This window comes from Calidris pugnax, unplaced genomic scaffold, assembly GCF_001431845.1.
Source record: "Calidris pugnax isolate Ruff unplaced genomic scaffold, ASM143184v1 scaffold1, whole genome shotgun sequence".
In the NCBI taxonomy this organism is placed as follows: Eukaryota; Metazoa; Chordata; class Aves; order Charadriiformes; family Scolopacidae; genus Calidris; species Calidris pugnax.
The window spans coordinates 4,891,424-4,906,454 of record NW_015090800.1 but is presented as its reverse complement, the minus strand read 5'-3'; the positions used below and the strand labels follow the sequence as shown (position 1 = coordinate 4,906,454).

General features: G+C 44.7%; 1 protein-coding gene across 1 annotated transcript in view; it reads right to left on the bottom strand.

Moving 5' to 3' along the window:
- The window catches only part of CACNA2D4 (calcium channel, voltage-dependent, alpha 2/delta subunit 4), a 136,091-nt gene that overhangs the window by 97,468 nt on the left and 23,592 nt on the right, over positions 1-15,031 (bottom strand). The window contains exons 10-14 of the mRNA XM_014937494.1: positions 14,915-15,004; positions 6,874-6,987; positions 5,720-5,798; positions 4,007-4,140; positions 974-1,051 (exon numbers count right to left, since the gene is read on the bottom strand). Coding sequence (XP_014792980.1) covers positions 974-1,051; positions 4,007-4,140; positions 5,720-5,798; positions 6,874-6,987; positions 14,915-15,004 — 495 coding nt within the window. The remainder of the gene's footprint in view (positions 1-973; positions 1,052-4,006; positions 4,141-5,719; positions 5,799-6,873; positions 6,988-14,914; positions 15,005-15,031) is intronic.

Genomic DNA, 15,031 nt, shown 5'->3' with positions numbered 1-15,031 from the left:
ATCAAATGTCAAATACAAAATTTTTAACCTAGGAAAAAGGAATGCAGGAAATCCTCATGAAATTGGGAACTGGTTGTTTTAATAACCGTTTGGGGAGCATGATGGAAAAATGACAGGCAGGTTCCCCCTGAAGCGCTGTGCTGGTACAGGTTAAGGCCAGCCTAAGGTGAAGAAAGCAGACCAGTGTTTGTAGGACCTGGATGAAGAGCTTATCCCTTGTACAGCAATGGTAAGGTACCACCCACCATTTTAAAAGGATGATGAGAAACTAGAAATGGTATGGAAAAGAGTGTTTAAAGGGCGTCAAAGCCCAGAGGAAATGCCCTTATCAAAGACACCTAAACTGTTTGACCTTTTTATAGTATCAAAAGACAGACAGGTTTGACTCTATTGCAGTGTACTAGATGCTTCCTAGGAAAAGATACCAAATCATATGGGCTTTTTAATCTAACAGACAAAGCCATTAGGACAGGAAGGTAAGGTCAGACAAATTGAAAGTGGAATTTAGACACCAGTTTTTAATGGAGAGTGTGAAACCACAATGGAGAGCTCGGGGCTGGATGCCTTTCTTCAATGGCAATTTTGCCAAACACAGGTTATTTGGCTTATGAAAGACCATCTCTATGAAATGTAAAGGTCTGCAATAAAATGGACAGACTAGACAAGTTAATGATCTCTTGCAGCCTGAAACTTTATGGGCCTGTGAATTAGGCTCAGTTTGAAAATGGAAGGGATAAAACAGGGAGAAGTGTCATATTTAAGGGGTATTTTTAAGAAATAACATTCAGAGGAAATGACAGACTATCATTCTGTCAGATAAATTATCAGCCACCCATCCTGCCAGAAGTCTACTGCAGTCCCTAATGGTCGGCTCTTCTTTCACAGACCCATTGGCTTTAAAACCCCACAAAGGTCCCCTGTATCCTTTCACCTCTGCTGGCTGGAAAGAGACTGAAGCTCCCGTTGCACTCACCGTTTCGTTCTTTTTGCTGAAGACTGGCATGGCCACTGTTGTCATGAGCAACAGACTTTGAGCCTGAGATGCAAAGAGCTGCCACAAAACAAACGAGCTGTGTGTTAGCAAATGCAATAGCACAGATAACCCGAACGAAAGGCATTGGAATTCCCAAGGACCCCAGATGTTGATTACAATTAGCCACCTCCTTGCTTCCCACACCCCTCTAGAAACAGATGGCAGCACTTTTCAATACTCTGTATCCAAGAGGACCGTGGGCTGGATGCTTGCTCGTGTGGGGTGATGAGGATGGGATGAAAGCCAGTGAAATGTGTTGAAGTAGGAGAAATTAAAGCGCTGCTTTAATGAAGAGACAGGAACCTGTAGAAGCGGTGGTACAATTTATACCCACCACGCATTGGGAGCGTAGACATGAGCACTTATGCAACAAGTGTAAAAACCACCAACACAAGGAGCACAGAATAGAGAAAAGCAACACAAATATGAGCAAAATCACAAACAAGATATCATCTATATTGCAAACACATGAATACTGCAAATGAGAAACGCCACAGGCAAATATTTAAAAGGCACAAATACACACAGAGACTGCTTATATATACTTGTTACTCAAGCATCTAAGCTTAGGAAAAACAGAGACAAAATCATAATCCAAACAGATACAACATGGTGAGCTATCTCTACAGGGGATACAGGACATGCACGTGTAATGGGGTAACAGATGCTCCCAATACTGCAGAAGACAGATGCTCCAAAAACACACAGGAAAGGAGGTAAAACAGGCCAGATACATTCAAAGGAGTCTCCCAAACATGCCTAGTTATCAGAAGGACCTAATCCCTTGATGCCAGTAGCATCCCCCTTCCGTCTCTCATTTGGTTGAGGCAAAAAATGAGCTCCTATCTTCATTACTGTACATGCTGGGAGCCATAAAGGAGCTAGTCAATAATCTATGCAGTTGTTTAACAGAGATTTGAGCCCAGTATCTTGAATTACTGGTCTGGATGATTCCGTGTGGAAACTTCCCATCCACAGCAACACTCACACCAACACACAGCAAGTAAACTTCTCCGGCACTTACTAGACACATGGAAAAAGAGTCAACTTTAGTCAACTAAACCACAGCACAACACAGACACCTCTACCAACTCTGAACCAACAGCACAGCTCCCCAGTACATCCAGCATTTCCTCTCCTCTTCTTGCCAGTTCTGCAGAGCCCACCTCCCCTCCAGATGTACAGGCCAGCTGTGGCTGTGAGCACTGGCACTGACACACCAACTGGCACGAGGGAAACAGCACGCTCACAAAACACAGGGGTGCAGTTACCTCCTCAGACTGTGGCAGCTGGGGAGAGACATGGATGAACAGATGAATGAATACATGAATGGAGGAATGAATTAAAGATGGAAGAGGTTGGGGGAGAGGAAGTGAGTGGCAAGCCAAGCCAAGAAAAGAGATACAGCAAAAAAAAGTGCAGCAAAAAAATCCCTGTGGCTGCCTTGGGAAGTGTGACACCACACACTGGTGCCAGAGGTGGCATGCCTGCTATTAGAATAAATTTGTTGGGTAACTCGTAACATTTCTGGAAGTCCTGCTTAGCACGCTCAAGTACTATGTCCCCAGCTCTCACTTGGTACAGCTCACGCAGCAGAAGACATCCCCACATGACCTTCACAGAGCTAGTGTGCCTCCTCTGCAGCCTCAATGGTGAGCCCCAGCAGAGAGGTGAGGGACATTCTCCTCCCATGACAGCATAGCACTTGAGCACCATGATGGTGCAAGCCTGGCTGACTTGGAGGTGTTTTTGGGGGTTTGTGTGGTCTCAGTACCCCTAGTTTTACTCCAGCTCAGAAGGTTCAGGTTTCTCACTGTGTATCATAAACGCAAAACCTATGGGTTCTCCCCAGGGCTGTGGCAGATGCCCTAAAGCTACTTCTGGACAGATCTGGGCTAATAACTTCAGTCCCATAACAGGATTGTGTATGGAAACATCCTCAATGCTCCTGGAAGTCTTTTTCCCCCTTGGATAGTATAAACAGTCCTGAGACCTCAGGTTTGTTTCTGGAAGAAGGGAATCTGACTTCTGGTCAGCTCTGTCACACTAATGGAGACATTTCTCTGGGTTGAAGAGTCCAGTGTAGAAAACAAACTTTATCTCCCTGAAAGCACTGAGAGTCCCCAAAGAAGAACTGTAACTTCCTCTTTCTACAATGTAGAAAGGCATGGAAATGAAGATTGAGGAATATTTTCTGTTTAGGGAAGTGCAGGGGAAGGCTCTTTCAGTGGTGGTCTGCTCCCTTGTCCTTCCCTTCACTCCTTTGAATTTCAAAGTTTCCTTGGCAACACAACACCTGCACCTGCTTGTGGCCCAAATGTCTTAAGTCTTCCCTTGGGGGAAGGCTTGAGATGAAGCAAGGGGTGTTGGAAGTGATGACTGTCTGGTCCTTTGTGATACATCCTTTACTTGCAGGGCTAAGCACAGGGCCACTGTGGCAATATTTTGTCTTGCTAGCCCAAGGAACGAAAGAGTGAGCCTGCTTCCCAAACTGAGATCTGTATCTTTGGGAGGCAAGCAGTATGCGGTTAGCTACGAGGCTGGAGGAGATAAATCTTTGTGACCCGTATCCTGAGCTGTAAATAATCTTTCCTGTGAATAATCCTTTAGAAGGTAACCTGCTTTTACAGAAGCGCTACTTAAGTCATGCTGTGCCTGTGTGATTAGTCCTGGGCTCCTGGGTCACTGCAGATTCAGACCTGAGTCTGCATATACATCTCAACTCCAGGAGTGAGCAGAAAAGAAATACTGTCTCAGCAGAGCCAGAGACCAGTAATTTCTATCAATCAACCAACTCCCGGTTTTAAATACATTTCAGGACTTAATTTAGATTCTGATATACGTAAGTTATTTAAGTGGGAAGGTGGGATAAGTTGTATGCCTAATATACTAGCTGGGCATCTGACACCTTTGCCAGTTTGGTCCATAGGCCCTGCTGTTTGCTGACTAAGAACTCGCGCCCTAGGTCCTTACCGCACTGTCCATGTAGGCTTCAGTCCAAATAATGTCATGGTCGTGGTTGATGACCATGGGACGGCTGAGCACGTGCAGGTATTCCATCACGTTCTCCTGGACGTCTGCCAGCGTGGAGATCTGAGTGTAGTAGCCTTTATGGAGAAACAGAGGTGTGAGTCACTCATCCAATGTGCCTTCCATATCCAGAAAACTGGATGTCAAAGACTGTAATTAAGTTACCTATTTCCAGAGCTTTCTCCCTACAGATGGACTGATAACAGTCTAATACTACAACAAGGAGTACAGAGGAAGAACGCCGAAGAGTGTTATCAAAAGGTCCTCTAAACTAGCTGCTTAACTAGTTAGAAATACTAACCCAATGTAACGTCACGAGGACTCTTGTCCTGCTTCTCACCAGTTGGATCTGAATGGTTGTGCTTGGTACAGCACGGAGTACATCAGATAGATGGAAAACTTCTGCTATCACTGGGAAAGCACTGCCATGTGAAAGGGCTTATGATCTGATAAGCTTTGTGATGTGGAAACAGATTTAGTGTGCTTGGAAACAAGGACTGCAAGAGCTATACAATGTGTCAAAACAGAAGAACCAAAATCAGTGAGCCTTCTGCAGAGCTCAAGTCTGGTAAGTGAGAATTCAAGTGCAAAGAGCCTATTTTTGTTCTCCATTTGGTTATTCAGGAGAACACACTCTCACATTTCACAGCAAACCAGCAGCACCACGAACTCCCTGTGGCTAATCTTACGGCTGAATATGCAACCTGAAATCCAGCTTTTTGTTTAATCCCACAAAAGGTTAAAACACTACGTGTGATTCATAGTGCTAACAGATGAATGTTGGAGCCTTGAACATCCCCAGCTCAGGCCAGCAATTCTTGCCTGTCAATTACTTTCAGCAGCAAGCTCACCCATGCATTTCATAGTCTGCTGGAGCCAAAGCAGAGTCCATCTACTGAGCTAGTCAGCCCCCAAATTCAGTCTTCCCTTCTTTTCCCTTTTTAATCAGGACACAGATTTAACAGGCACTGCTGACTGTCTCCAGATGTGCTGGGGCCAAGTCACACCCAAACAGGGAAGGCTTTTTCCCCCCCCCTCTTCCTTTACCCTTGTGGACTCTGACAGGGCTGGCTGAACTTTTTAACTGGCCCCAAACGCGTAGAGGTGACTCACCTACTCTGGATGGATTTTCCCATTCACGCCATTTCACGCCAGTTACAGAGAATATTGGTTTTAAGGTGAGATTAACAAGCTATTCTGGTACCTCAGTGAAACCACTGGCACACCAAGAATTTGGCCAGGATGTAGGGGTTAACCTGCAAACCTGGTGAAAAATGCTGTAAAATCTTTAAAGATGTTCATTTGACATCTCAGCCAAAAGATGTCAGGCTTTCTGACAGGGTTTTAGACAGATTGTCAAAAGCCAGCAACCGGGACACAATAAGCACAGGGACTTAGGTGGACTACAGCCAGCATGAATCTCGGTCATAGTGTCCCTTGGCACCATGACAGGAAAAATGTGGTGGCTCAGCACAGAGGACTTGTGTTAGTTGGACACAGACACACTTCACGTGGACTAGCGGGGTCTGCTTTTTCCTTAGGTTGCCTTCCAACCAAGGGCCCCAGCTGTAGTGGGGAAGATTTAGAGGGGTCCAGGGCCCGGTGGCTGCAACCCACGTGTGAGATGGGGATTGGAGAACCATTCCCACACAGCACCTTTGTTGTTGCAGGCGATCCATTTCACGTTGGGGGCAAAAGTGACCTCCCGGCCAATGAGGTAAGTGAAAACCCGGACCTGGGAACAAGAAGACAAAGATAATAGAATTAGGCAAACCCAACTGGCCGAGGTTTGGCATCCTGCTCTACACTGGTGCGAACGCCTCTTTGTGACGCACAGCAATAGCTCTGCCTTCACACAGAGACAGGAGCCTCTTGCTCCATTTGTTTCGCATTTTGTGGTCTGGAACTTAATTTCCAATTACAATAAGCTCAGAAAGCCAAGTAGCACCCGGGATCATCTGAATAACAAGGCAGAACTGCAAATTCTATTTGATTTTATGATAGCAGCTCTGCCAGGCGCTCAGCAACCACATGCAGAGAGGTTTATAGCTCACAGGAATCCTTTACCCAGGGGAACAGCTGGCCCCATGAATCATTTAAAGAAAGCTTCACCGTTCCCCTTGTGTTTGACCAACAACAAAGGAGCCAATCCTGAAATAAACTGCTTTAACAGCTCCATGCTCTGGCCTCTCAGTAGGCTGCTTCTCTCCCTTTGTGCATTGCTGCTAGCTGGGATGAGGTAAACAAATAAATCAGGAGGGTTTAGGATGAAATGTGGTCTATTCCACTTTCACAGTCTGCTCTTGCTAGTACAAGTCTGTAATCACAGCCCTCAAAGTGAACAGGGCTGGAAGGCACCTAAAGAGGTTTTCTAGGCCATTCCCCTGCCCACCATAAGAACTGGTAATAGCCAAACCTTTTCCCAAACACGACCAATGATAAACAGTCTTAGATGGGATTAAAATTCTTTAGAGAAATGAGGTTTTAATTTTAAAATATGCAGCTCAGTCTTTATTATCTTATCAGGTGAATGCATTGATTGCCTGCACCTTTGGAAAATGAGGTGTGTGAAAAAAAATAATAATCTGCACTGACCTACAGATACCCACATGTGATCCTACCACCTCTAAAACCACCACAGCAGGCTCCTGCCCGGCTGCTTTGCTTTGTGTTCACAGCAGGAAGCACGTGGGTATGGGAGGATGTGAATGCTCAGCTTTGCCCATGGCCCTGGCCCACGCTCTTCTATTCTCACCATAGCAGGAGAGCCCCTTTCCTCGCCCTTTCTGTTTATTGCTTCCCAGACAAACCTTCCGATCTGGCCAGTTGTATTTTTCAAACACAGCTTCGTAATCCTCCACTGCTCCGTCGGTGATCAGCATGATGGCTTGGTTACACAAGCCTCCTTGACCGGCGTCTCTGAACTACAAACAGAGAGGAAGAGCATCAGTTATCTCAGCACGGGCCGTTTCTGTGCGAGTGCAGCGTATTTATTCACGATGGGCCAGATCCCGACTTCCTCTTGCAAACCTCCCACTGTGCTCAGAAAGAGCTTTGCTTTAATAAGAACAGTGTGTGTACGCTGCATACAGGTTTTTTTATTATTATTTATGCAGCCCTTCCTAGCACATGCGGACACAGGAGGCTTTACAGAAGTAAAATAACAAGGAGAAAATAAGTGCTGTGGAGGAAGGGTGCGATTCCCTGCTGCCTCGCGTCTTGCAGAGTCGCGTTCGTTTATGCAAAACAACTATAGACTGACCATAAACACTGCAATTCTGATTTGACAGCAATAACTGTCACTTTTTATGGTAGAAAATGTGAGAGGAGGGGGAAATCAGACTCATTATTTAAGGGTAAATGCATCAGTCTGCCAAAAAAATAGCAGAGGAAGGCAGGAGCACATGAGAAGAAAAGAAGGCTACTGCCATCAGAGCTGAAATAGGTTCTGAATGTGCTGGGTAGAAAGGCCATACGCTGCAATGACAGATGACCTGTTATCTGTGCATAAGTGATATTTTTAAGGTAGAGTGGAACCTCTACCTGGTACGCTGGGACTCGGGTACAAACAGTGATGTGCTCTCAAGGACGCATGGAGAGGTGTTGAATAGGCGTCCTCGTACAGGCAAGCTGCCTGTTGAGCCAGGAAGGCCAGCCTTCCAGTGCCACTCCAGAGAAACAAGTGCCTTATGCAGCACCAACGCAGGTGTTGAATGAGCAGTCACCCGAGGAGGTGGCAGAGGACACCAAGGAACAAGACCAAGCAGCTGCTTTGCTGCAGCTCCTAGCTCAGTGTCAGCGTGTGCTTCTCCTTGCACAGCATCTCACCACTCCTACCCTCTGGAGCAAGGAAAACACTCATCGAAGAAGGATACAGAAACTGATGCAGAGTAAAGAAATATGGAAAGAGGAAGATATGACAACTCTGCCCAAGAGATTAATGAGAGGTAATGGCATGAGATGGAGAGCGTACAGGAGACTAATTGAAGGGTGACTAAGGTTATATCAAACACAGCAGCAATTTTAAACTGGAGAGGGCAGTTATATCTTGTAAATGATATCCAAGTGGCAAGACTAATTGCATAAAATGAAAGCAAGCTCAGGATGGGAGAAAAAGAACATAGGCTGTGAACAGGGACTTTTTAGATGTTTTAGGGTTCAATTCACAAGTCCCTTCTGGTTTGGTAGTACTATGTTAGGACAGAAGGCAAAAGTCTTTACCAATACAGATGATACTGTGGTTCCACTGCAGATTAACATCATGACCATTGATACCTGGAAGCCAGCTCAAAGTCCAGATTTCCCCAGACATTTCACCACTCCTACAATTACCTCTGTGATTGTTCCTTATTATGAAACGGCCAGGTTCAGAGCTAATATCACCATAATGCTTCATTCCACCACCATTTATGTTTTTAGTCCTTCCTCCTTCAACTTTACTCTTGCTACCATTGAAGAACCTGTTACTCCAGTAAGCATGGATTCAACAACTTCTGAATGACCATCCCATTACTGTCACTAACCAGTATCAATACAGAAGATCATAAGAGAGAAGGGTAATGTAATAGGGGCATTTTTAACTAGCTGTTCTCCAGCAAAACATACATGTGAGTTACTGAATTGGGATGAGATGGTTGGGTGTGCTCCTCCTCTTTCTTGTCACCAGAGTAGGCCATTCAGAGGAGAGACAAACTGTACCTGTGCTGCTGTGGTCACGCAATCCAGCAGTGGGGATCTCCCATGCCTTTCTCTACAGGCTCCCCAAAGTCTGACACTTCCAGTGTGCTAAAATGCATCTACTCCTTGTATCATAGAAAAAAAAACCCATCAATGCCAGCCACAGGGTAACTGGAACTCCAGGAGGGATCAGAGCAGACGTGCCCCCGACTCAGCGAGGAGACTCAGGGCAAAGGCTGAGGTTGCAGGACAGGAACAAACACAGGATGCTCTTAGGTGCAAATGAAAGTGGAAAAACAGTGGAGAGCCGCACGGGATTCTGCTGCAGACCATCAGGTAGGAAAATGACAAGGAGTTTCAAGTGACCTGTTCCTAGGACAGAGACCAGCTGCATGCAGATTAGCAGAGAGAACGGCTAGTGTGAGCATCCATTAGGGAGGCATAGTGTTACGATGGTGCAGGAGATGCTGGTAGAATGAGGTTCAGATCACAGATATGTGAACCTTGTAGTTACAAAAGCAGCTTATTCCAGTCTGTTGCAATGTACGCCTTTTGTTTAGACGATTATTCAATTAACACTTCATTAAGGTTACCCACCATTTCATCAAACTGCTTAAGACGTCTTTTCATGTAGCTCACTTCAGACCTCATAATACTGAGATACTGAGAAATTAGATGCTGTATCACAACCAGCAATCTCCTAATTACAGGAGTAGACGATATTTTCAACAGGGAAAATGAGATCATCAGTGTCATAGAAATAGAGATTAAGAAGACAGATTTAGAAAACAAATGAACAAGAGGTAATCCCTGATTTTTAGGTCCTTTTGTGGCTGGCTGCAGCTGTAGCAAATGATCTGACAGCATCCATATCAAGCTCTGAGCATAATTCCCTGCTCTGACTGAAGTCCCAAGAGCAGGAAAGAAGGGGAGATGAGGAACGAGATGTCCACAGAACAGATGTCTGAAGAGATGCAGACTAGGGCTGCGGTTGCTGAATGAGACACAGAGCTGCCTCATTCTCCTGTATAACTTTGGTCACGTTGCCAGGAGTAACCGGCATGATCTAATTAATTCAGGGTCACAGTCTCTCCTACTCCCTTGTTTGCTCGTTGCCGTTTACTTTGCAGTTACAGCCTGGCCCAGAGTTACTAGTGAAGCAGTAGGAACATCAGCAGAGCTCAGTGGTGTGCAGGCACGTGTCTGATTATATACACATCTGGCCAGATGATTGAGCAGCCCCTCTCCATCTCCTCCTGCCCATTCTTATGCAGACCAGCATCCAGAGTGGCCTCCAGAATTACTGAAAATTCAAACTTGGTGAAAAGCGTCCCACGGGAAGAAAATCAGCAATAGAGAAGGAAAAAAGGCAGTGAAGAAGAAAAAAGAAATGGCATTAAGCAAAATGGCATAAACTGGTAAAGAGGAAATCCTGAGCTTTGCATATCCTGAAAAATAAGATGCAGAATCCAGGACCATGAAAATGTGACTGGAATCAAGAACAGATTTGCAAACATTTAGATAAGAAGCAAGAAGGGGAGTAAAAAGAGCATGCTGCCAGATGATAAAAAGCAGAGGGAAACAGTCAGGCAGAGATGCTTTATAGCCTCCATACTTCATCATCAAAAGGACAATATTGTAATGACTGGGTATTATGCTGAAGTGATAAGAAACAAAGAAAAAGAATGTGACCCTGCCTGTAATTCATTCAAAGTGGTAGGGCTAAAGAAAAAGTTAATTGAAAGCATTTCAGTAATCTATGTTCAGCAGGAAGGGAAAGAACTACAGAAGGTGCTTTTGGACTACTTGCCTCATGGGCTGGGACTGGACTGGCACTGTATGAGATCCCAAAGGATGAAGAGGAAGTCAACAGAAAATACATTTTAAAAGAAGGGAAGGAACTCTATAGGTAAATTGTCCCTAAACATCTAGCCTCTTGCTAGAAAAAAATCAGTAACACAATCCTCTTTGAGTGCACAAAGGGAATGCTTCCCCACATAGATGAGGCATAAGAAGCCACAAACTGTTTTTATTACTCACATCAGCAGACAGGTTTATTCTTTGTATGACACCAGTTTGCTCAAGTTACTCAGAATTTGATATTCCACTGAAATCCAGTTTGTAACCAGTTTCACTATTTTTTTTCCACGTATAGCCAATTTGGAGCGACCTACTCATAATTAACCTCAACATTTATGTGATTTCTGAGTTCAACAGTGAGTCAAGACACCATTAAACCAGCTTGGTGTTAAGACATCATTCCAAGGTGGCCTCAGAGAGTGGAACCTGGGGTTTCTTTTCTTCCACAGGGTCAGAAAAAATCAGCTTTCAAAGTACCTGCTTACTGTGAGTGGATGCTGAGAAAGGAGGACCCATAAGAGTCTCAGGTTTTGTACCACCTAATCCTAGAATTGCATATGTATCTATATAAATATATGTATTTGTGTGGGGGTATATATGGCATGCCTATAAAAATATACAAATATCTTTACAATTTGGTTTACATTGGAAAGAATAGAAGGCTGAATACTGGCTGGAAAGGAATACCGCAGAGGCAGATCAGCTGGATAGGAATTAACAATGTGACAGTGTCTGAAGGAAGGTGACTGTTGTCTTACATTGTGTTAAGAGGACCATGGTGTGTAAAACAAGGAAGGTAATTATTCTGCTCTGCTTAGCACTTGATAGCTCTCAGCTGCAGCACTTACACACTGTTGGGAGGATGGTGTTTCAAGGGAAGGCAGGCAGCCTGCAAGCAGCCAAGAGCAGAGCCAGCAGCCGGAACAAAGGAATATAAATCCTACAGAAAAAGGGCAAGATGTGCCAAGCTTGTTGAAACAAAGAAAAGAATGCAGCAGCAAGACAGGCTAAAACTTGACCAAAAAAAAGAAAAGGGAAGAGCTCAAAAGGTAACACTTTAAGCCTGAGAATTTTGAAGCACTTTATAAATGTATGATTAACACCATGGTTTCCCTGGGATGCATATTTTATTGAAACCACTCGGTGTGTGGCTAAATTGAAATAGAGAGTTTAAGTGGTTTATTGAGCATGGAAGAGAGGGGCAGGGGAGGCTCTGGCTAACTGTGCTCCTGATACCGTTCTGCAAATTGCGTCACAGATTAAAATATGCCCCATCTACCCCAGAACATAATGGAGGAAAACAAAGGCAGTGAGAGATAGTGCTCTACTTCAGCCCTTCTCTGCTACTCATACCTCATTGAGTAGGTCTCTACTGGGCTATTAATTCTACAAGCAATTGGACTGAGGAAAATTACCAGGGAAATTTTGCAGTCACTTTCATTACCGATATTATTACTGGTTGTCTATTGTAATCAGCAAAGCCTGTTTCATCAGTGTGATGTAGCAATTTTCATTTTCCTTCTCCCGCGTATGCTCCTGTGCACAATAACAGGACAGTCTGTGAGGAGCAGCTACGATTACAAGCTGAGAATGTGAATTTTGTCTGACAGGAAGGGAGTGGCCAATTCCACCAAAGTTCCCCCTTCTCCCACCTGCGTGACTGCAGCAGCACAGATTTTTTTCAGGGCATGCTGATGGAAACCCTTTTTCTCCCCTACTACTGATACAGATCTAAGAAAGCACTAAGAGAAGATTTCAAAGAGTCCACAAGGCGTATGAGCACTTGCAGGTGGTGCCCTTTTGCCTTAAGCTTTGGTATTTGCAGAGCCTGGGATCCTCCAGCTGGTGATATCAAGGCACTCTCTAGATGAATGAGCCCTTACAAAGGAAGCTATGGCTTAGAAGGCTGCTGCAGGGCAACAGGCACGTTTCTACACTTGCACACCCATTTACATGCAGCCGTGTGTGCACTGAGACACAATCTCTGATTCTTCTGAATGTCACCAGACAGACAAATCCTGGGATGAAGCTCCCAGCTGATGACTTCAGTGACCTTGGACTGAGGTCCCAGTTTGCTAAAGAGAAGGCAATCATGGCCCGTGCTACAGTGAGCAAGCTCCCTTCTGTCAAGCTGCGAGAAAGCTGCAACCAGCATTACTGGGAAAGGAAAGCTGGGTGAAAGAGCTTTCTTTGACAACAAACTTAACTGTTTCTGGACTCTGTTTTCTTAGACAGCAGTTTCCAAGATGCAGAGAAGTATGACACAAACAATCATCAAGACCACAGCCACCTTTCTTCATCTGCAGATGCTCGAAGGAAAGATGTTCAAATGCCTGAGTCAGTTGCCCTCTCCCCAGATCTGAGGTGGTAACGAAAGGCATGAGGGAAGCAGCTCCTCATCTTGCAAGTGAATAACGTCAGAAGGTTTTACCACCACCAGGTGCTGAACTGTCTAAAAGCACTTTCAGACCTGTTTTGAGCTCATTAGCCAAGGGAGAATCAACAAGGCTCAAGATAAATGGTAACTACTAAACCACTGATTTGATGCCAAATAGAGAGGAAAAATATTTTATCTACCTGCCAAAGAGTTTCTTCCCTATTACTGCAGTGGAGTTATGTTAATCCACTGGGTGGCATGGATATCACTCTCTCTCTGGAAGTGTTTTTGGTCCAGCTATGTCAGTGAAGGACATTTTTTCCACCTCAGCTGTTCCACCTTCTATTTTCCATGGGCATGCCTGGCTCAAAGTAATGCAGGGTTTTATAAAGGTCCTGGCTCCTAGAGGCTTGAGGATTGCCTAGTCTAGTGCATGAGCCATGCCTACTAGACAGGAGGTCTGAGATCTCCTTATTACTGAACCAGACCAGTTTTGGTGTCTGTTCCTGGCATGGCCAGCTGCCCTTTCAGCTGGGGCAAGTAGGCTTTCTTTAGGGTTGTGCTCCATCGATCTCCACTGAGACTTTCAAAGCTGTGCTGGTTGAGACAGTCTTCGTTTGTACTGCGTGGGCATGCTTTAATCTGTTGTCACTGTACATAACCAGTGCTACATTAGATATTAAGAAATAATTTTTCCTCTGGTGGAAAAAATGTTTAAATAGTTTTATTTATATAACACAGGCCTGTGTAGGCTCTGAATCTTTGGTTTTAAAGATAAAGTTAATTTTGTCTTAAAGTGCAAGGATACATCTAGATAAATCCAGCAGCCATCTATTCCATGTAATTGTTCTAGGTTTATATCATTACTGCTTCCCTGGTCATCTCAGTAACTATTTTCCCCAAAGATGTTGAACTGTTAGTACTAGGAGTGCTGCCAGCCTATTGATGAAATGCCTAAGCTATACTCACTCTTCTCAAGTTGCCATTAAAGTCATGATGCTTCTACCACCGCTGACAAGTCAGCTCAGCTACCACCATCCCTGGGTTCAACTCTGACCATGCTTGGACTGGCATAAATTAGGAACAGCATTACCATAGCCAACAAACTGAAACTTTCAGTCTGTAAAATAAATAGAGAGTGGAGAATCTTTCCCAGGGTGTTGATGCCTCTGGCATACTACCTTTAACATCAATGCCATCATTATCACCACTAGCATTATACAGTGTATGTATTTTTGTCAGCACCAAAGGCACTGGTGTCTTTAGGCCAAGCCCACAACAGGCAGTGCCATGAGGAGGTGGGAGCGTTCAGCTGGTTCTTGGTCCTTTTTTTCCTACCATTCCTTAGGAAACAGAGTTAAGTTGTATGTTTACCTCCAGGCTACTGAGGTCCCAATTATTCACATAAGTCAATGAATCCATTACAATTCTTATCACAGGACATGATCAGACTGATTAATTCTCCTGTATGTCGGAATTTTTCCCAAAGCACCGATCCTCAGCCAAGTGACATTGAAATACATCTGAAGTCTGAGAATAATCTTTCATTCCTTCATCTACTTACCAGGGTTCACTATTAACATTATTTATGACCAGAATTTTGCCTTCAGCTGATCAGTTATATTTTATTGCCGCTGTCTATAACCAAGGTGCCTGAGCGATGCTCGCTTGTGGGGCTCGTTAAGGAAACACTCATGAGGCCAGTTCCTGATCCCTCCTGGGTAGGCATCAGCAGCCCCCAGGCATCATGCACAAACTGACACCTCCTCAAAGTCAGGTCATTCCTGCACACTGCTTGTCGCAAATCTGAAGCCCATGGATGAGCCCTTATACCTCCTCCCCACTGCAGCTCCATGAGGGATGTGCTAGGTCCTTAGGTGTAGTAGATGTGGGCAGGGACACACATGCCCTATGCAAGCATTGGCACTGACTCTTACCTCCCTCAGGATTTTGAAGGACTCTGTCAAGGCCTTGTTCACAGTCCCCACTCCTTTTGCCTGCAGTTCGTCCACCAGCTGCTTGAAGTGCTGGTAAGAATAGAAGCAGAAAGGCAG